Source organism: Numenius arquata, chromosome 2 (assembly GCF_964106895.1).
Source record: "Numenius arquata chromosome 2, bNumArq3.hap1.1, whole genome shotgun sequence".
NCBI lineage: Eukaryota > Metazoa > Chordata > Aves > Charadriiformes > Scolopacidae > Numenius > Numenius arquata.
In genome coordinates this window covers 65,086,243-65,109,177 of record NC_133577.1, presented here as the reverse complement: position 1 = coordinate 65,109,177, position 22,935 = coordinate 65,086,243, and the positions used below count along the sequence as shown (strand labels likewise).

The 22,935-nt window shown below is 45.5% G+C and overlaps 1 protein-coding gene across 1 annotated transcript in view; it reads right to left on the bottom strand.

Moving 5' to 3' along the window:
• CACNA2D4 (calcium voltage-gated channel auxiliary subunit alpha2delta 4) overlaps positions 1-22,935 on the bottom strand; it is a 131,573-nt gene that overhangs the window by 95,503 nt on the left and 13,135 nt on the right. The window contains exons 4-14 of the mRNA XM_074163365.1: positions 22,373-22,432; positions 20,612-20,774; positions 18,163-18,294; positions 17,048-17,108; positions 16,304-16,454; positions 14,629-14,703; positions 13,308-13,397; positions 5,230-5,343; positions 4,076-4,154; positions 2,324-2,457; positions 641-658 (exon numbers count right to left, since the gene is read on the bottom strand). Coding sequence (XP_074019466.1) covers positions 641-658; positions 2,324-2,457; positions 4,076-4,154; positions 5,230-5,343; positions 13,308-13,397; positions 14,629-14,703; positions 16,304-16,454; positions 17,048-17,108; positions 18,163-18,294; positions 20,612-20,774; positions 22,373-22,432 — 1,077 coding nt within the window. The remainder of the gene's footprint in view (positions 1-640; positions 659-2,323; positions 2,458-4,075; positions 4,155-5,229; positions 5,344-13,307; positions 13,398-14,628; positions 14,704-16,303; positions 16,455-17,047; positions 17,109-18,162; positions 18,295-20,611; positions 20,775-22,372; positions 22,433-22,935) is intronic.

Genomic DNA, 22,935 nt, shown 5'->3' with positions numbered 1-22,935 from the left:
AGGGGACACAGGACATGCATGTGTAATGGAGTAACAGATACTCCCAATACTGCAGAAAACAGATGCTCCAAAAACACACAGGAAAGGAGGTAAAACAGGCAAGACACATTCAAAGGAGTCTCCCAAACATGCCTAGCTATCAGAAGGACCTAATCCCTTGATGCCAGTAGCATCCCCCTTCCATCTCTCACTTGTTTGAGGCAAGAAATGAGCTCCTATCTCCATTACTGTATGCGCTGGGAGCCATAAAGGAGCTAGTCAATAATCTATGCAGTTGCTTAACAGAGATTTGAGCCTGGTATCTTGAATTACTGGTTTGGATGATTCTGCGTGGAAACTTCCCATCCACAGCAACACTCAGACCAACACACAGCAAGTAAACTTCTCCGGCACTAACTGGACATATGGAAAAAGAGATCTGGTCAACTAAGCCACAGCACAACACAGACACCTCTACCAACTCTGAACCAACAGCACAGCTCCCCAGTACATCCAGCATTTCCTCTCCTCTTCTTGCCGGTTCTGCAGTCCCCACCCCCCCTCCAGATGTACAGGCCAGCTGTGGCCGTGAGCACTGGCACTGACACACCAACTGGCATGAGGGAAACGGCACGCTCACAAAACACAGGGGTGCAGTTACCTCCTCGGACTGTGGCAGCTAGTGGGAGACACGGATGAACAGATGAATGAATACATGAACGGAGGAACGATTCAAAGGTGGGAAAGGTTGGGGGAGAGGAAGTGAGTGGCAAGCCAAGCCAAGGAAAGAGATACAGCAAAAAAAATGCAACAAACAAGACCCTGGGGTTGCCTTGGGAAGCGTGACACCATACAGCAGTGCCAGAAGTGGCATGCCTGTTATTAGAATAAACTTGTTGGGTAGCTAGTAGCATTTCTGGAGGTTTTTCTCAGCACATTCAAGTACCATGTCCCCAGCTTTCACTTGGCAGAGCTTCTGCAGCAGAAGACTCCCTCACAGAGCTAGTGTGCCATGGCTGCAGGCTCAATGGTCAGCCACAGCACAGAGGTGAGGGACATTCTCTTCCCATGACAGCATAGCACCTATGGACCACGATGATGCAAGCCTGACTGACTTGGAGGTATTTCTTGGGGCTTGTGTGGTCTCAGTACCCCTAGCTTTACTCCAGCTCAAGAGGTTCAGGTTTCTCACTGTGGATCTTAAACCCCAAAACTATGGGTTCTCCCCAGGGCTGTGGCAGATACCCTAAAGCTACTTCTGGCCAGATCTGGGCTAATAACTTCAGTCCCATAACAGGATTGTGTATGGAAACATCCTTAATGCTTCTAGAAGTCTTTTTCCCCCTTGGATGGTATAAGCAGTCCTGAGACCTCAGGTGTGTTTCTGGAAGGAGGGAATCTGACTTCTGGTCAGCTCTGTCAGACTAATGAAGACATTTCTCTGGGTTGAAGAGTCCAGTGTAGAAAACAAACTGAAAGCACAGAGAGCCCCAAAAGAAGAACTGTAACTTTCTCTTTCTACAAGGTAGAAAGGCATGGAAATGAATATTGAGGAACATTTTCGGTTTAGGGAAGTGCATGGGAAGGCTCCTTCAGTGGCGGTCTACTCCCTTGTCCTTCCCTTCACTCCTTTGAATTTCAAAACTGCCTTGGCAACACAACACCTGCACCTGCTCATGGTCCAAATGTCTTAAGTCTTCCCTTAGGGCAGGCCTGAGACGAAGCAAGGGGTGTTGGAAGTGATGACTGTCTGGTCCTTTGCAATACATCCTTTACCCGCAGAACTAAGCACAGGGCCACTGTGGCAATATTTTGTCTTGCCAGCCCAAGGAAGGAAAGAGTGAGTCTGCTTCCCAAACTGAGATCTGTATCTTTGAGAGGCAAGCGGTATGCAGTTAGCTACTAGGCTGGAGGAGATAAATCTTTGTGACCCGTATCCTGAGCTGTAAATAATCTTTCCTGTGAATAATCCTTTAGAAGGTAACCTGCTTTTACAGAAGCGCTACTTAAGTCATGCTGTGCCTGTGTGATTAGTCTTGGGCTCCTGGGTCACTGCAGATTCAGACCTGAGTCTGCATACACATCTCAACTCCAGGAGCGAGCAGAAAAGAAATACTGTCTGTCTCAGCAGAGCCAGAGACCAGTAATTTCTATCAATCAACCAACTCCCAGTTTTAAATAAATTTCAGGACTTTATTTAGATTCTGGTACACATAAGTTATTTAAATGGGAAAGTGGGATAAGTTATACGCCTAATATACTAGCTGGGCATCTAACACCTTTGCCAGTTTGGTCCATAGGCCCTGCTGTTTGCTGACTAAAAACTTGCGCCGTAGGTCCTTACCGCACTGTCCATGTAGGCTTCAGTCCAAATAATGTCATGGTCGTGGTTGATGACCATGGGACGGCTGAGCACATGCAGGTATTCCATCACGTTCTCCTGGACGTCTGCCAGCGTGGAGATCTGAGTGTAGTAGCCTTCATGGAGAAAGTGAGGTGTAAGTCACTCGTCCAATGTGCCTTCCATATCTTTAAATAAGTCTCTGTGCAAAGCTAGAAAACTGGGTGTCAAAGACTGTATTTAAGTTACCTATTTCCAGAGCTTTCTCCCCACAGATGGACCCATAACAGTCTAATACTACAACAAGGAGTACAGAGGAAGAATGTCAAAGAGTGTTATCAAAAGGTCCTCTAAACTAGCTGCTTAACTAGTTAGAAATACTAACACAATATGATGTCAGGAGGACTCTTGTCCTGCTTCTCACCAGATGGAGCTGACTGGTTGTACTTGGTACAGCACAGAGTACATCAGATAGATGGAAAACTTCTGCTATCACTAGGAAAGCACTGCCATGTGAAAGGGCTTATGATCTGATAAGCTTTGTGATGTGGAAACAGATTTAGTGAGCTTGGAAACAAGGACTACAAGAGCTATACAATGTGTCAAAACAGAAGAACCAAAATCAGCGAGCCTTCTGCAGAGCTCAAGTCTGGTAAGTGAGAATTCAAGTGCAAAGAGCCTATTTTTGTTCTCCGTTTGGTTATTCAGGAGAATACACTCTCACATTTTATGGCAAACCAACAGCACCGTGAACTCCCTGTCGCTAATCTTATGGCTGAATATGCAACCTGAAATCCAGGTTTTTGTTGAATCCAACAAAAGGTTAAAACACTACGTGTGATTCATAGTGCTAACAGATGAACGTTTGAGCCTTGAACATCCCCAGCTCAGGCCAGCAATTCTTGCCTGTCAATTACTTTCAGCAGCAAGCGCACCCATGCATTTCATGGTCTGCTGGAGCCACTGCTCAGACAGAAAAAAGAGTCGATCTACCGAGATAGTCAGCCCCCAAATTCAGTCTTCCCCTCTTTTCCCTTTTTAAGCAGGACACTGATTTAGCAAGCATTGCTGACTGTCTCCAGATGTGCTGAGGCCAAGTCACACCCAAAGAGGGAAGGCTTTTCCCCCCCCCCACCTCTTCCTTTACCCTTGTGGACTCTGATAGGGCTAGCTGAACTTTTTAACTGGCCCCAAATGCATAGAGGTGACTCACCTACTCTGAATGGATTTTCCCATTCGTGCCATTTCACGCCAGTTACAGAGAATATTGGTTTTAAGGTGAGATTAACAAGCTATTCTGGTACCTCAGTGAAACCACTGGCACACAAAGAATTTGGCGAGGATATAGGGGTTAACCTGAAAACCTTGTGAAAAATACTGTAAAATCTTTAAAGATGTTCATTTTACATCTCAGCCAAAAGATGTCAGGCTTTCTGACAGGGTTTTAGACAGATTGTCAAAAGCCAGCAACTGGGACACAATAAGCACAGGGACTTAGGTGGACTACAGCCAGCATGAATCTCGGTCATAGTGTCCCTTGGCACCATGACAGGAAAAATGTGGTGGCTCAGCACAGAGGACTTGTGTTAGTTGGACACAGACACACTTCACATGGACTAGCAGGGTCTGCTTTTTCCTTAGGTTGTCTTCCAACCAAGGGCCCCAGCTGTAGTGGGAAGCTTTAGAGGGATGCAGGGCCTGGTGGCTGCAAGCCACGTGTGAGATGGGGATTGGAGAACCATTCCCACACAGCACCTTTGTTGTTGCAGGCGATCCATTTCACGTTGGGGGCAAAAGTGACTTCCCGTCCAATGAGGTAAGTGAAAACCCGGACCTGGGAACAAGAACACAAAGATAAAAGAATTAGGCAAATCCAAATGGCCGAGGTTTGGCATCCTGCTATACACTGGTGCCAACCCCTGTTTGTGACGCAAAGCAATAGCTCTGCTTTCACACAGAGACAGGAGCCTCTTGCTCCATTTGTTTCACATTTTGTGGTCTGGAACTTCATTTCCAATTACAATAAGCTCCGAAAGCCAAGTAGCACCCAGGATCATCTGAATAACAAGGCAGAACTTCAAATTCTATTTGATTTTATGATAGCAGCTCTGCCAGGCACTCAGCAACCACACGCAGAGAGGTTTATAGCTCACAGGAATCCTTTACCCAGGGGAACAGCTGGCCCCATGAATCATTTAAAGAAAGCTTCACCGTTTCTCTTGTGTTTGACCAACAACAAAGGAGCCAATCCTGAAATAAACTGCTTTAACAGCCCCATGCTCTAGCCTCTCAGTAGGCTGCTTCTCTCCCTTTGTGCATTGCTGCTAGCTGGGGTGAGGTAAACAAATAAATCAGGGGGGTTTAGGATGAGCTGTGGTCTATTCCACTTTCATGGTCTGCTCTTGCTAGTACAAGCCTGTAATCACAGACCTCAAAGTAAACAGGGCTGGAAGGCACCTAAAGAGGTTTTCTGGGCCATTCTCCTGCACACAATAAGAACTGGTAATAACCAAACCTCTTCCCAAACAGGACCAGTGATAAACAGTCCTGGATGGGATTAAAATTCTTTACATAAGTGAGGGTTTTTTAATTTTAAAATACTCAGCTCAGTCTTTATTATCTTATCAGGAGAACGTTTTGATTGCCCGCACCTTTGGAAAATGAGGTGTGTGAAAAAAAATAATCTGCACTGACCTACAAACATCCATATGTGATCCTGTCACCTCTAAAATCACCGCAGCAGGCTCCTGCCCGGCTGCTTTGCTTTGCGTTCACAGCAGGAGGCACATGGATATTGGAGGATGTGAATGCTCAGCTCTACCCATCACCCTGGCTCACGCTCTTCTATTCCCACCGTAGCAGGAGGGCACCTTTCCTCGCCCTTTCTGTTTATCACTTCCCAGACAAACCTTCCGATCTGGCCAGTTGTATTTTTCAAACACAGCTTCGTAATCCTCCACTGCTCCGTCTGTGATCAGCATGATGGCTTGGTTACACAAGCCTCCTTGACCGGCGTCTCTGAACTACAAACAAAGCGGAAGAGCATCAGTTATCTCAGCACGGGCCGTTTCTGTGCAACTGCAGCGTATTTATTCATGATGGGCCAGATCCCGACTTCCTCTTGCAAACCTCACACTGTGCTCAGAAAGAGCTCTGCTTTAATAAGAACTGGGTATGCTGCATACAATTTTATTTTTTTTTTTATTTATACAGTCCTTCCTAGCACACGCAGACACAGGAGGCTTTACAGAAGTAAAGCAATAAGGAGAAAATAAGTGCTGTGGAGGAAGGGTGCGATTCCCTGCTGCCTCACATCTTGCAGAGCCGCGTTCGTTTATGCAAAACAACTATAGATGGACCATAAACACTGCAATTCTGATTTGACAGCAATAACTGTCACTTTTTATGGAAGAAAATGTGAGAGAAGGGGGAAATCAAACTCATTATTTCAGGGTAAATGCATCAATCTACCAAAAAAGTAGCAGAGAAAGGCAGGAGCACACGAGAAGAAAAGAAAGCTACTGCCATCAGAGCTGAAATAGGTTATGAATGTGCCAGATAGAAAGGCCATACACTGTAATGACAGATGACCTGTTATCTGTGCATAAGTGGTATTTTTAAGGTAGAGTGGAAGTACGCTGGGACTCTGGTACAAACAGTGGTGTGCTCTCAAGGATGCATGGAGAGGTGTCGAACGGGTGTCCTCTTACAGGCAAGCTGCCTGTTGAGCCAGGAAGGCCACCCTTCCAGTGCCACTTATCCAGTGCTGCTGCATGCAGAGCCATTTGCCTCTCATGCCCTCAGGTGCCGGCTCTAGAGAACCAAAGTGCCTTATGCAGCACCAATGCAGGTGTTGAATTAGCAGTCACCCAAGGAGGTGGCAGAGGACACCAAGGAACAAAACCAAGCAGCTACCTTGCTGCGGCTCCTAGCTCAGCGTCAGTGTGCGCTTCTCCTTGCACAGCATCTCACCGCTTCTACCCTCTGAGCAAGGAAAACACTAAGCCAAGGAGGATACAGAAACTGATGCAGAGTAAACAAATATGGAAAGAGGAAGATAGGACAACTCTGCACAAGAGATTAATGAGAGGTAATGGCATGAGATGGAGAGCTTATGGGAGACTAATTGAAGGGTGACTAAGGTTATATCAAACACAGCAGCAATTTTAAACTGGAGGGGGTAGTTATATCTCATAAATGAAGAAAAAGGTATCCAAGTGGCAAGACTAATTGCATAAAATGACAGCAAACACTGGATGGGAGAAAAAGAGCATAGGCTGTGAACAGGGACTTTTTAGACGTTTTAGGGTTCGATTCACAAGTCCCTTCTGGTTTGGTAGTACTATGTTAGGACAGAAGGCAAATATGTTTACCAACACAGATGATACTGTGGTTCAACTGCAGATTACCACGACCATTGATACCTGGAAGCCAACTCAAAGTCCAGATTTCCCCAGACATTTCACCACTCCTACGATTACCTCTGTGATTGTTCCTTATGAAATTATCAGGTTCAGAGCTAACATCGCCATAATGTCTCCTTCCACCACCATTTATGTTATCAGTTCTGTCTCCTTCAACTTTACTCTTGATATCGTTGAAGAACCTGTTACTCCAGTAAGCATGGATTCAACAGCTTCTGAATGACCATCCCATTATTGTGTCACTGACCAGTATCAATACAGAAGATCATAAGAGAGAAGGGTGATGTAATAGGGTCATTTCTAACTAGCTGTTCTCAAGCAAAACATACATGTGAGTTACTGAATCAGGATGAGAAGGTTGGGCGTGCTCCTCCTCTTTCATATCACCAGAGCAGCCCATTCAGAGGAGAGACAAACTGTACCTGTGCTGCTGTGGTCATGCAATCCAGCAGTGGGGATCTCCCATGTCTTTCTCTACAGACTCCCCAAAGTCTGACATTTCCAGTGTTCTAAAATGCTTCTAACTCCTTGTACCACAGAAAAAAAACCCCAACCCATCAGTGCCAGCTACATGGTAACTGGAACTCCAGGAGGGATCAGAGCAGACATGCCCCCTGCTCAGCAAGGAGACTCAGGGCAAAGGCTGAAGTTACAGTACAGGAACAAACACAGGATGCTCTTACGTGCAAATGAAAGGGCAATAACAGCAGACAGCCACATGGGATTCTGCTGCAGACCATCAGGTAGGAAAATGACAAGGAGTTTCAAGTGAGCTGCTCCTAGGACAGAGATCAGCTGTGTGCAAATTAGCAGAGAGAACAGCCAGCGTGAGCATCCGTTAGGGAGGCATAGTGTTACGATGGTGCAGGAGATGCTGTTAGAATGAGGTTCAGATCACAGATATGTGAACCTTGTAGTTACAAAAGCAGCTTATTCTGGTCTGTTGCAATATACATCTTTTGTTTAGACGATTATTAAATTAACACTTAATTAAGGTTACCCACCATTTCATCAAACTGCTTAAGACATCTTTTCATGTAGCTTACTTCAGACCTCATAATACTGAGAAATTAGATGCTGTATCAGAACCAGCAATCTCCTAATTACAGGAGTAGACGAAATTTTCAACAGGGAAAATGAGATCATCAGTGTCATAGAAATAGAGATTAAGAAGACAGATTTAGAAAACAAATGAACAAGAGGTAATCCCTGATTTTTAGGTCCTTTTGTGGCTGGCTGCAGCTGTAGCAAATGATCTGACAGCATTCATATCAAGCTCCGAGCATAATTCCCGGTTCTGACTGAAGTCCCAAGAGCATGAAAGAAGGGGAGATGAGGAACAAGATGTCCACAGAACAGATGTCTGAAGAGATGCAGACTAGGGCTGCGGTTGGTGAATGAGGCACAGAGCTGTGTATTCTCCTGTATAACTTTGGTCACGTTGCCAGGAGTAACAGGCATGATTGAATTAATTCAGGGTCATAGTCTCTTGTACTCCCTTGTTTGCTCGTTGCCATTTACTTTGCAGTTATAGCCTGGCACAGAGTTACTAGTGAAGCAGTAGGAACATCAGCATAGCTCAGTGGTGTGCAGGCATGCGTGCTGATTATATACACATCTGGCCAGATGACTGAGCAGCCCCCTTCTCCATCTCCTCCTGCCCATTCTTCTGCAGACCAGCATCCAGAGTGGCCTCCAGAATTACTGAAAATTCAGACTTGGTGGTAAGTGTCCCATGGGAAGAAAATCAGCAATAGAAAATGAAAAAAGCCAGTGAAGAAGAAACAACAGATGACATGAAGCAAAATGGCATAAACTGGTAAAGAGGAAATCCTGAGCTTAGCATATCCTGAAAAATAAGCTGCAGAATCCAGGACCATAAAAATGTGAGTGGAATCAAGAAAGATTTGCAAACATTTAGATAAGAAGCAAGAAGGGGAGTAAAAAGAGTATGTTGCCAGATGATAAAAAGCAGAGGGAAATGGTCAGGCAGAGATGCTTTATAGCCTCCATACTTCTTCATCAAAAGGACAATATTGTAATTACTGGGTACTACGCTGAAGTGATAAGAAACAAAGAAAAAGAATGTGACCCTGCCTGTAATTCGAAGTGGTAGAGTTAAAGAAAAAGTTAATTGAAAGTATTTCAGTAATCTGTGCTCAGCAGGAAGGGAAAGAACTACAGAAGGTGTTGCTGGACTACTTGCCTCATGGGCTGAGACCGGACTGGCACTGTACGAGATCCCAAAGGATGAAGAGGGAGTCAACAGAAAATATCCTTTAAAAGAAAGGAAGAAACTATATAGGTAGATTGTCCCTAAACATCTAGCCCGTTGCTAGAAAAATCAGTAACGCAATCCTCTTTGAGTGCACAAAGGGAATGCTTGCCCACATAGATGGGGCATAAGAAGCCACAAACTCCTTTTATTACTCACATCAGCAGACAGGTTTATTCTTTGTATGACTCCAGTTTGCTCAAGTTACTCAGAATTTGACATTCCACTGGAATCCAGTTTGTTGCCAGTTTCACCATTTTTTCCACGTATAGCCATTTTGGAGTGACCTACTCATAATTAACCTCAACATTTATGTGATTTCTGAGTTCAGTAGCGAGTCAAGGCACAATTAAACCAGGTTGGTGTTAAGACATTCCAAGGTGGCCTCAGAGAGCAGAACCTGGGGTTTCTTTTCCTCCACAGGGTCAGAAAAAAAAAAGTCAGCTTTCAAAGTACCTACTTGCTATGAATGGATCCTGAGAAAGGAGGAGCCATAAGAGTCACAGATTTTGTACTACCTAATCCTGAGGGTGTCATATATAATGAATAGGACTGGGGGGGGTGGTGGTGTTTGCATACGTATGTATATACACACACATATATATGGTATACCTATAAAAATATATAAATATCTTTACAATTTGATTTACATCGGAAAGAATAGGAGGCTGAATACTGGCTGGAAAGGAATACCGCAGAGGCAGATCAGCTGGATAGGAATTAACAATGTGACAGTGTCTGAAGGAAGGTGACTGTTGTCTTACATTGTGTTAAGAGGAGCATGGTGTGTAAAACAAGGAAGGTAATTATTCTGCTCTGCTTAGCACTTGATAGCTCTCAGCTGCAGCACTTACATACTGTTGGGAGGATGGTGTTTCAAGGGAAGGCAGGCAGCCTGCAAGCAGCCGAGAGCAGAGCAGCAGCCAGAACAAAGGAGTATAAATCCTACAGAAAAAGGGCAAGATGTGCCAAGCTTGTTGAAACAAAGAAGAGAAGGCAGCAGCAAGACAGGCTAAAACTTGACAAAAAAGAAAAATAAAGAGAAGAGCTCAAAAGGTAGCACTTTAAGCTTAACACCGTGGTTTCCCTGGGATGCATATTTTATTGAAACCACTCGGTGTGTGGCTAAATTGAAATAGAGAGTTTAAGTGGTTTATCGAGCATGGAAGAGAGGGGCAGGGGAGGCTCTAGCTGACTGTGCTCCTGATACCATTCTGCAAATTGCGTCACAGATTAAAATATGCCCCATCTACCCCAGAACATAATGGAGGAAAACAAAGACAGTGAGAGATAGTGCTCTTCTTCAGCCCTTCTCTGCTACTCATACCTCATTGAGTAGGTCTCTACTGGGCTATTAATTCTACAAGCAATTGGACTGAGGAAAGTTACCAGGGAAATTTTGCAGTCACTTTCATTACAGGTATTATTACTGGTTGTCTATTGTAATCAGCAAAGCCCGTTTCATCAGTGTGATGTAGCAATTTTCATTTTCATTCTCTTGCGTATGCTCCTGTGAACAATAACAGGACAGTCTGTGAGGAACGGCTACGATTACAAGCTGAGAATGTGAATTTTGTCTGATGGGAAGGGAGTGGCCATTTCCACCAAAGTTCCCCCTTCTCCCACCTGCATGACTGCAGCAGCACAGATTTGTTTCAGGGCACACTGATGGAAACCCTTTTTCTCCCCTACTACTGATATAGATCTAGGAAGCACTAAGAGAAGATTTCAAAGAGTCCTCAAAGCATATGAGCACTTGCAGGTGGTACCCTTTTCCTTAAGCTTTGGTATTTGCAGAGCCTGGGATCCTCCAGCTGGTGATATCAAGGCACTCTCTAGATGAGCCCTTACCAAGGAAGATGCCGCTTGGGAAGGCTGCTGCAGGACAATAGGCATGTTTCTACACTTGCATGCCTATATACGTGCAGCCATGTGTGCACTGAGACACAATCTCCATTTCTTCTGAATATCACCAGGCAGACAGAAATCGTGGGATAAAGCTCCCAGCTGATGACTTCAGTGACCTTGGACTGAGGTCCCAGTTTGCTAAAGAGGAGGCAATCATCTGGCCCATGCTACAGTGAGTGAGCTCCCTTCTGTCATGCTGCGAGAAAGCCGCAACCAGCATTACTGGGAAAGGAAAGCTGGGTGAAAGAGCTTTCTTTGACAACAAACTTAACTGTTTCTGGACTCTGTTTTCTTGGACAGCAGTTTCCAAGATGCAGAGAAGCATGACACAAGCAATCACCAAGACCACAGCCACCTTTTCTCATCTGCAGATGCTCAAATGCCTGACTCAGTTGTTGCCCTCTCCCCAGATCTAAGGTGGTAACGAAAGGCATGAGGAAAGCAGCTCCTCACCTTGCGAGTGAATAACATCAGAAGGTTTTATCACCACTGGGTGCTGAAGTGTCTAAAAGCAATTTCAGAGCTGTTTTGAGCTCATTAGCCAAGGGAGAATCAAGGGTCAAGATAAATGGTAACTACTAAGCTGCTGATTTGATGCCAAATAGAGAGGAAAAATACTTTATCTACTTGCCAAAGAGTTTCTTCCTTATTACTGCAGTGGAGTTATGTTAATACACTGGGTGGCACAGATATCACTCTCTCTCTGAAGGTATTTTTGGTCTAGCTATATCAGTGGAGGACATTTTTTCTGTCTCAGCTGTTCCACCTTGTATTTTCCATGGGCATGCCTGGCTCAAAGTGATGCAGGGTTTTATAAAGGTCCTGGCTTCTAGAGGCTTGAGGATTGCCTAGTCTAGTGGGTGAGCCATGCCTACTAGTAAGGAGGTCCGAGATCTCCTCATTAGTGGAACCAGACCAGTTTTGGTGTCTGTGCCTAGCATGACCAGCTGCCATTTCAGCTGGGGCAAGCAGGCTTTCTTTAGGGTTGTGCTCCAGCCTTCTCCACTGAGACCTTCAAAGCTGTGCTGGTTGAGAGAGTCTTCAGTTGTACTGCATGGGGATGCTTTAACCTGTTGTCAGTGTACATAAACACTGCTACATTAGATATTAAGAAATCATTTTTCCTCTGGTGGAAAAAATGTTTAAATATTCTGATTTATATAACACAGGCCTATGTAGGCTCTGGATCTTTGGTTTTAAAGATAAAGTTAATTTTGTCTTAAAGTGCAAGAATACATCTAGATAAATCTAGCAGGCATCTATTCCATATAATTGTTCTGGGTTTATATCATTACTGCTTCCCTGGTCATCTCAGTAACTACCTTCCCCCAAAGATGTTGAACTGTTAGTACTAGGAGCTCTGCCAGCCTATTAATGAAATGCCTAGGCTATACTACACTCTTCTCAAGTTGCCATTAAAGTCATTATGCTTCTATTACCACTGACGAGTCAGCTCAGCTACCACCATCCTTGGATTCAACTCTGATCGTGCTTGCGCTGGCATAAATTAGGAACAGTATTACCATAGCCAACAAACTTAAACTTTCAGTCTGTAAAATAAGTAGAGAGTGGAGAATCCTTCCCGGAGTGTCAGCGCCTCTGGCACACTACCTTTAACATAAATGCCATCATTATCACCCCTAGCATTATACAGTGTATGTATTTTTGTCCGCACCAGAGGCATGGTCGTCTGTAGGCCAAGCCCACTGCAGACAGTGCCATGAGGAGGTGGGAGCGTTCAGCTGGTTCTTAGTCCTTTTTTTGTTGACATTCCTTAGGAAACAGAGTTAAGTTGTATGTTTACCTCCAGGCTGCTGAGGTTCCAATTATTCACATAAGTCAATAAATCAATTACAATTCTTATCACAGGACATGACCAGACTGACTGATTAATTCTCCTGTATCTCTGAATTTTTGCCCAAGCACTGATCCTCAGCCAAGTGACATTGAAAAACATCTGAAGCCTGAGAATAATCTTTTATTTCTTCATCTGCTTACCAGGGTTCACTATTAACCTTATTTATGACCAGAATTGTTGCCTTCAGCTGATCAGTTATATTTTATTGCCACTGTCTATAACCAAGGTGCCTGCGCGATACCCACTTGTGGGGCTTGTTAAGGAAACACTCATGAGGCCAGCTCCTGATCCCTCCTGGGTAGGCATCGGCAGCCCCCAGGCATTATGCACAAACTGACACCTCCTCAAAGTCGAGTCACTCCTGCACGCTGCTTGTCACAAATCTGAAGCCCATGAGATCAGCCCTCATAACCGCCTCCCCACTGCAGCTCAATGCAGGATCTGCTAAGTCATTAGATGTAGAGGGGAAAGTTGTGGGCAGGGACACACATGCCCTATGCAAGCATCAGCACTGACTCTTACCTCCCTCAGGATTTTGAAGGACTCTGTCAAGGCCTTGTTCACAGTCCCCACTCCTTTTGCCTGCAGTTCGTCCACCAGCTGCTTGAAGTGCTGGCAAGAATAGAAGCAGAAAGGCAGCGATGAGTTGCAGGCAGGGTGCTCCCTTCGACCAGGGGAGGAAAGGGTAACGTGGAAAAGTGCTGCTGGGCTTCTGATCCTTCACTGCTGCTGGCAGGGCAGCGCTGTACCATGATGGATGGAGGTGGGAAAGTCAAGTGTCTGCTCCATTGGTAGTGCCATCATGTTGCACCTATGCCCATGCATGCGCAACAGGTCTGCATTTCTCAGCCTGTGGGCTATGAACCATTGTTGGTCCATGGAACATCATGCAAGGGAAAAAACTATTAGAAATTGGGCTTTCCCTTATCTACCCCTTCAAGAAAAAGAAAAACTCAAAAAAACCCAGAAACCAAAAACCCATGTTCCTGTGCATGCAGTAGCTACAGGATTGTGAAAAAAGAAAACCAGTAAACAAGCATTCAAATTTTAACAGGCATTGATATGATTGTAAATGAAACCCTCAGAAAGTGCTCTCTGTTGGATGGACAGTGCCCAAAAGGCTAGGGATTCCTTTGAGAAACACTGCAGGCGACATCACCCTCTGTGACCCAAGGCTAAACTGGGAAAGAAATATGGAGAGAATGATGGTTGTTGAAGACATGGAGGGATGTGCTACCTCTGTGTCTTTAATACAGAGAGAAAAAGGAAGAAACACACCATAAGAGCAGCTAAAAATACAAGTCAGGCCAGAAGGTTGTGGAGAAGCCAGATGCAGGCTGACCACCTCAGGGCTGCTGAGCCCTCCTGGATCAGAGCAGCAAACCCCCTCATCAGAGGAAGCTTTCTGGCAGTCCAGTCTGGCAAAGGATCAGGCTGGGCTGAGGACACATTCACTGGCAAAGGGCTGATTTTTCTCCTTTCTGAGGGCTGAGGATGTGGGGTTTCAAAGATGGAGAGCCTTTGCCCTCTGCATGCTGTTTTACTGTAGCAGTCTGGACCAGGCCCACTCGTGCTCCAGCAGCTGTGGTGCCCAGTTTGTTGTGATACAGGGAAGCCGGTTGTTGCTGATTAGCTAGCCAGATGACCTGATGTTTCAGCGGCTTTGTGTAAGTGAAGGTGAACAACGGAGCCACCACACACCGCTGAACTTGGTGCTTATTTCTGAAATGCAAATTTCTGGGAGGTGGTTGTTTCTTTTCCCTGGAATTTCATGTCACAGCATCTTAACCCCATGTACTTAAGAGAACTAGCTGAATAATACCAATAGGAGCCTAGTACTCACCTCTCTGTTATCTCTGTCTGCTTGGACCAGGATACCCTTAAAACAGGGTTCAATAAAATGAACATAATCATTGTACTGCAAAGAGAAAATGAAAAGAAAGGGGTTGTAATGGGAGAAAATTCACAAAGTGGTTTCATGTCACAGGGGGATATTTAGAAAACAGTGTGGAGTATGATGCCATTTTATACACACTTCCCTTCAGAATTGTTTGTAGTTATCATGAAAAATTATAATTTTGATAAATCTTCTATTTGTTTAAATAATGTGTTAATTATGGCTTTGCTGAGCTCTATCTGGGCATACCCACACATACAAAGTTACTTTTTTTTTTTCCTTCCCACTCTCTAGAGATTTTCTCCATGCTGTATTAGCTTGTGCCTCTGGCCTTGTTTCTAGCACTATTTGCCCATATTTTTGACTTCTGGAGACTGTGTGAGTCCCCAGTTGCCAGCTGAACCTTGCCAGTGCTTTTGTAGCCTAATATCTGATGCCTCTGGTACATGGCTGAGCGGTAACATATACAGTTACCACACATCCACCGAACTGTGATAATTAGTGGGGTGTATGCTTCTAGCCTGATACATATGTGACGTAAAACATGCCAGTGTAAACCTTTTCCCACAAGGTTCAGAAGAGCATAATTCATAAGAGCATAACTAAAAGGCCACTGATGCTCAACTGATCAGTAGGAGCTTAGGTCAGGCTATAATGTGTCTGAGCCAGTAGGTTCTTGGTGCGAGTACAGTAAAGGAATGTATATTATATGCTCTTTCTGGGATTGTTTTTGAAGAACCGATGATATTTCAAACTCCTTAATGACTTCCCTCCACTTTTTCCACCAACACTGTTAATTCTTCTGTCTATCCAGCCATATAAGGACAGAGCTCTCACCGCTGGACTTTCTAACTATCTTACACAATAAGAAGCTATCAATAAAAAGTAAATTTTATGTCTCAGCGACCGTGCTCTGGCAAACTTTTATAGAAAGGAACCTGAGGAAAGAGATGGCACTTGAATTAGTTTTGAAAATTAGGAGGCGAGCAGCCATTTGCCTTTAACCTGACACCAAACCCCCACTCTTGGCATGGATCATGGAAAAGTTTTGCTTTCTGCAGACAGCTGGTTCTCTGTGGCTAACCGGCTCATCCTCACCCTGGCCAGAGCTTAAAAAAGGAGAGAGTAACACTGAAACAACCTGACCAAACTCCATGCAGGCCTGTTCAGGTTGACTCTGAACTGGATTTCAGGCTTGCAGGATGCTCGTGCACTAAAAGGCATATGGTGGTAATTTTCTAGCTGGGAAACATTATCCTGAGGATTATACTGCTACTGGATCCAAATACAGTATTATGCTATGCTAGGTGAATTTATTAGCTTGGGTCCCTCTTAGCTCAGGTGTCTCTACAGGACTTTGTTATCTGTTGCAGTCACATCCGTAGATAAGTAAAAGATGCAGCTGACATCCTACATAGAGGGGGGTGAGATGACTTAGCGGCTACCCTGCTGACCACACGAAGCTGACTTCCCATGGATAATTGGATTTAATCCCCCAGCCAACATAGCTACTAAGTGTTGTAGTTATGCCACTGTAATGCCTGTGGTTTGCTAAGGGCACTGAAGGGTTGGTATGAGGCACAAGGACGACAATTCAGCACTGGAAATGGGGCATACTTACTGCAATGATGTTGACAAAGTCATTTTCTCCCAGAGTATCTAAAATGGTGATGATAGTGTGTTTGGCAATGGTCATCCGCAGGCCCTTCATGCTCCCGCTGACGTCCACAATGATGACAATGTCCTTGGGAGAGGTGGCTGCTTGGATGTACCTTTGTAAAAAGAAGAATACAAGGAAGCAGGGTGAGCGTACAGAGAGGAGGAATGCTGGGCGTGCTGCTATAACATGATGCCAGCCACAGCATAACATACGCCATGAGCACAGCTATCCAGTAGGGTCAGGCTGGGCATCTGTTGGGTCCCTTCCTACCAATCTGCCTCTCCTGCCAGCCCCAGCATTTCAGTACCCACATCGGCAAGTGCTGGGCCTGCTGCAGACATATGTCCAGATTCAGCAGAGTGACAATTGCTAAAGCCTTCTTTAGCCACGCTGAGTGGACTGAGTAAATGCTCCACATTTCTGGAGTCTAAACAGCCTTGTCCTTCCAGCTGAGAATTATAAGGAAGGATACACCAGTAGTGATTTCCATGTGGCACGTGTAAGATGCCATATGGAAAGCTGGTGCTGGCAGGTAGTAAAGCAGGCTTCCTAACCTGCTATTGCCATCATTTATGTACCCCTCATCTCTTGCAGGAGTAGCATGGGGCAGTAACTGCTGATCAGCAGCTCACCAAGATGTCACCTTGGAAAAGGGAGAGAGGGGAAGACAGAGATGCTTTGGCCAAGTCCCTCCAAAACTCTTACCAGCCACGGTTCCTGCAGTCGAAGGAGATGACTCCATTCTCATCTGGTAACCACTTTATTCCTGAAGGGAGCAGCAAAATGAGCAATTAACACACATAGACAGGCAGGCATCTGCTCCCCACTCCCCAGGCACCCGCACTTCTGCTGTTCACTGCTGAGACCTGGCTACCCTACAGGGGCACACAAGTCTGGTCAGCAATAGCAATGGCCATTCTGCAGAAATACAAGCAGAGCTGCATGGTCTTCAGCAGTTCTCAGTAAACTGTTTGTTAAATTCCTATTAAAAAATGTACCTGGACATAGTCTGTTTGAATCTGGGGAGAAATTGCACTTACTTTTAACTTTCTGCCACTTTGATGTAGTTCTCAGCAACATCTTTTTTTTCCCCAAGGGCGGTTGAGTGCATAAAAAAGCAGCAGCAGTGACAAGGACGCGTCCCAGATTCCCTGCTAAAGGCTCTGTTCACAGTCATCTCTGCTCTCCCCTTCCACAACACGTGACAGGTCACAGAACAAGGGCATGCAGCCATCTGATGGAGGGGCCACCAGGCCAAGCTACAGCTGGGGAGGATCTCATGGGTTCCTCCAAGCACGGGGCCTCTCTCTTTCTCCGTGACCTTATGTGCCATGTGCAGCTGGTGAGTGGATAATAAGTCAGGCCAGCCAGCTGCATCTGCCATGTGTGGCCTTGGAGACAGAGAGAGGCTGTGGCCACCACTAAATACCACAGGGAGCACAAGACAGGGTGCCCTAGTGCAACCTCCACACCCTACCTGCGAGATTCACTGGCCCTGCCAAGGTCCTTAACAAGCTTTTTGGAGGCCAGTCTGCCCAAGGCACACCCCTGCAAGTAGACTCCTCTGGGGTCACAAGGACAACATGCCTGGGGGGCTGGTCCATAGGGGAAAAAGGGGTTTATACCTGCCGTGGACACTATTCCTTCAGCCTAAGCAGCAGCAGCCCACGCACCAAGTATTTTTTGTTCACTGCACCCTGCCTTTCATGGGGACATGCTACCCATAAACTTCCCTGATTGGGCTTTTCCACAGCACAGACCCCATCCTACAAGACTGTTGCTTTGCACCGAAACAGCGAAGCCGATCTCCGCTCCTTTACCCGGGTAGAGCCTGAAGAATCCAGTCGAGCTGCCAAAGTACTGCCAGGTCAGTGTGGGATCCCTTTCAAAGTTGTCCACAAAAATAGGATTCAAGGCTTCTGACATGTAAACGCCATTCAGAATGTCGGGGTCTGTGGGGGAAAAGAATAGAAAATGGGGGAAAAAAAGCGTGCAAAAGAGGGGAGGACACCCACCACAGCCGATGGAGGAAGGGAATGGGAACAAAGGCAACCCCAGGAGGAATACAGCCTTGTCCAAAGGCAGTTTTCCTCGTGGTCTGCAAAAGCCACGTCCCTTTATCCCAATCTCTCCCCCAACAACGACACCTATCCCCTTGTCAGCCACTTTCCACCAGGCATCGCAAAGGGAATGGGATGCACCATCCAAGTAAATCCTGGAGGGCAGGTCACCACTGGCCACTACAGGTGATCTCAGGTTGGTCATTATGCTATTATCCCCAATTCTTTTTCAGGCCTTGTCTGCCCTTGGTCATTATGTCTAGTTGGAAGAGGGCTCTGAGAGACACAGGGAAAGCAGCACTGTGCTGAGCACAACTAGGACACCATAAGGGCAGGACTCAGCTGCTGCCTAAGAGGGGATATGTGGCTGTTGTAAGGCCTGATGCACCACTAAGAGGAACAGCCTTTCTACTAAGAGTGTTTATATTTATGCTAGATGTAATTACCTGAGACAGAGGAGCTCTAGGATTTACATGCTGTTTTTCTCTCTCTCTCTCACTCCCCTCTTTCTCCCAACAATTCTTTCTTTTCTTCTTTGCCTGCCCTTTCTTTCACAAAGCCTGAGCTGTCCTCCTTTGCCCCTGATCTCATCAAAATCAGTAGGAAAGAACTCATGGGAGGCAGTGTATATTTGGTGTCTGTGTTGACTCATTGCCATGGGAGACCAAACACAGCAGTGGCAATAGAAACAGGGAATTATAAGAATCTGGTCATTTTAGGATTAACTGCATTAATGTTGAAAGGGATAGGGCTTTGACCTACCACTTCCTGTTTAGTCACTTTACTAAAGGTGGTTTTGGTCAAAATAGGGGAAAAATTGAACTGTGACTCCCCAGCAATGAACCCAAAGTAAATCATGCAGGAAGGGAGCCAGAAGAACCATGGAGAGCCAGGCTTTCCGCTGTTTGCAAGAAAGGAAGCAAGTACTGCCGGGCACTGCTCCCAGGAGGAGCCCCAGGCATGGAAGGAGCCACCCTCCTCCTCCTCCATCTCCTGGTCATCCTCCAGCCATAGCGCGAGCAGCTGGATGGTTTGTGTCAAGATGTACAGGCAAGAAATCAGCTAGCTGGGCAGTGCCTCTCTGTTCTCTCTGACAGTGGCCATTTGGCCACCTCTTTCTGTACGCCGCTGTAGGCAGCGGCCTACTTCATGTATCTCTGCTGTAGATACCCACAGCCAGCTCTGCTGGTGGCTGTATTGTGCACAAGATTTTAGTGTCTGGGGCTGTCAGACCAGATGGAATTAATTTAAAATCATGGGAGAAATAGAACTCCCTCTATTGTCCCTCTAAATAACGTAGCAGTTGTGAGCACAGTCACCAGGCGCCTGCCCCATCTGGTCCTGAAGATCGTAAATGAGCTCCATCTATGAGAGAAGTAACAATGCTTTTTTTTTTTTTTTTTTTCCTCGCCAAAACATATGCAAGTGGAAGAGCTGATGGGGAGGTAGGGAAGGAGCCAGTTCAGGCAGCTTCACATGTTGGCCAAAAAGAGCAGTAAACTTAGGACAATCGCAACTGGTGTCTCAACCTGCAGATTTGGCAGTGTGCTGACCAGCTGGAGATGCACCGGTTTCTGGTGTGTAGCTGAAGTGGTGTGAATGTGCAGGGGAAGAGGACACAGTTTAGGCCCTGTGAGTCTTGGTGCCTCCCTGGACTCCTGCAGGTGCCAAAGGCTTGCTGAGAATGGAAAATAGCCCAGAACAGTCACATCACAGTAGCAGTTGTGAATTACCCCCACTCTCCTACAGGTATGCTCCCTGGGAATTAAGAGTGTCCCAGTGAGGTATTAGTGCCTCATAACACAAAGGGACTTGGGGTCTAAATTCTCAGATGAAATCAGTTAAATCCTTGACACCTGAAGACCTTGAAAGATCTGATCCTTTGTACGGAGTAACAATTGGCAATAAATTCACATCACAGTTTGTTTCACACTATCTTTGGTTGGGTAGATTAACCCCAGGAGACTATACTGTCTGCCTACTTACTCTTAGAGATCTTCTAAGAGCAAAAGAGCACTGTAAATTCTAAGAGCGCTGTAGTCACAGTGGCAGCCTATAGCAAAGACATGACCATGCCTTGGGAGAGTACCTTTCCAGCTCTGTTTTCTGTCACTTTTTTTCTGTTCTCCTCTTTCTTTCAGTATTATTACTAGTAGTTTCCACAGCAACCTACAGTAGTGAGAACATAGAGGCCAGTAGGGGCCATTACCTTTGTTGTAGACATTGGTAGGGAGCTGGATATCACTGTATGTTGTGTTCACCAGCAGGTTATTGAAATGTTCATTTGGCTCCAAGATGAATTCATCTCCAAGCTCCACATAATTGTCATTTTCATCCTTCTCATTAATCAGGAGAGAGTTGTAGTAATCAAACTGTTGATGAAGACAATGGAAAAGAGAAAGGCAACAAGAGAGAATATGACAGACTATTACCACTACTGCCTGAAAAAAATGCTCTTTCAAACATAAAGGGATGTCTGGAGAATTTGGGCTTTGAATAGTAATGGCAAATAAGAGCCATTACTAACTAAAAAGTGTCAGGCTGCCAAAGTGATGGTTTCTGCCCAGTTTCTCATTGTCAGGCACCCACATGACTGAAAGCGTGGTTGTCACTGGCAGCAGAAGAGCCACCTGAGAGCAAAGAGACACAGTGACAGATTCCCATGGTCCCTTAGAGATATTTAAGTGACAAACCAGAGAGCTGCAGTGTGTCACTGTGTCTGGCTCCCAGGTTTGCTACAGGGCATGTCGATGCTGACCTTACTTGCCCTGTCTCTACAGCTGCCATTTACTGGAGTTAACTCCTGATGTATATCCAGCCAGGATTATCCCTTCACTCTGTCACTCCAAGCAGAAGGTGCTCATCAAGAGCAAAGGATAGAGCAGAAGGTGCTCAAAGACAACTCAGCTTTCACCCTGTGAAGGACCACTGGGGATTTAGCATCTACATTCACTTTAGTATCCTCAGGACACACTTCACCCTTGGGTAACATATTTAAGATTTTTTTTTTTGTTGACTTTATCTGAGGACAGAGGTTATTTGTTATTTAAGGATTTATGTTCAAGCACTAACAGTACTCAGGGGGAGCGAACTCTTTGTGCAAATACAGGGTCATGTACCTCGACTCACCCATGCTCCTTACTGTGAATGCAGCTGACCCAACTAGGATGACTATAATGTGATTCTTAAATAAAGAGGTAGGAGAGGTGAAATTGGTAGACAACTTGATTTCAAGAAGCATTTTCATTCCCACCCTTTCCCAGCATGGAGAGGTGTGCTTGCAGGGGTAGCCTGTACTTCTGCTAAGCACCCTGCTTGTACAGCACAGGAGAGTGGACTTCCTTCATCAGTTTTCACTCCAGTTCCTTTCACCAGCAATAATCCCATAGCTTGGCTACAGTTTTTGACAGAAAGCCAATTATCCAAATTGCTTGGGCAGCCCCGTGCTTTCACCTAACAGGGAATCCTGACAAGCTGGTGTCTGCAGGGTAGAAAAAAGATGATGGGAACTGTTGAGAGAGATGGTGAGAAACTCAGTTTATTGGGATTAACATTTTCCTGTGGGTATTTGTAACAGCATCCTCCTCATTGCTCATACACACTCAATTTTTAACTCATTTTCCAGTCAAGTAACACATAAAGTGCCAGCTAATTTGCACTAACACATCACATAATGACAACCTTGGTGTGTAGTAAATGTAACACCAATAACATCATGCAATCCAATGTCTTCCCTAATCCTTCCCCTCCCAGAACCAAAGGGACTGACCTCCTAGATGTTACTAACTTTAGGATCTGCCAAGGCAGTTCCTTACTCACACTGGTTTCTGGACAAGCTGAGTGTCCTGAAGACAAGGAAACTCCTAACCCATCTAGGAGCCTGAGGTGACTGCGTACTGCTGGGCCTGCCTTTCGGCTAGTCTCTCTGAGGGTGCGTGTCATATTTTGTCACTGACAGAGATAAACTTACCTCCAGTGAGGAGTTGTACTCATGGTTCAGATCTGCATCTTCTGCTGCTTCCACCAACCTCTAATGCAAGCACACAGAAAGAGAGATGAGGGGGTGCTGTGGAAAGCCCTCCAAAAGCTCTTCCAGCTGTACCAGCCATTCACACAGTTAGTAAAAAGACACGACTGCCTCCTTCTCCACAATACAGTCACAGGGCTATAAACTTCCCTCTTTCCCTCCTTTTCTGCTGACCTGTCATTCTGTGCTGCAGCTTTATAGCTTGGAAGGTATCTTCACAGCTATTTGTTGCCAAGTATATTCACACCTACTTACTCCAGAGTCCCTACTAAACCCCTGAGCAATGTTAGATATCACAGGGTATATACAAACAGAAACATGTCCGTTTAGAGAAACAACAGCCAGAGATTTAATTTCATTTTCCATGAACCCTTCCAAAAAGCCATGGGAAAGGCATTTCAGACCCAGCCTGATGTCAGTAGCTCATCAAAGGGAAAGGCCTTGTGGGAGTCTCAGTCTGGTATTGTTACCAAGACAAAGACCGTGACTTGATTTCGTAAAGGGCT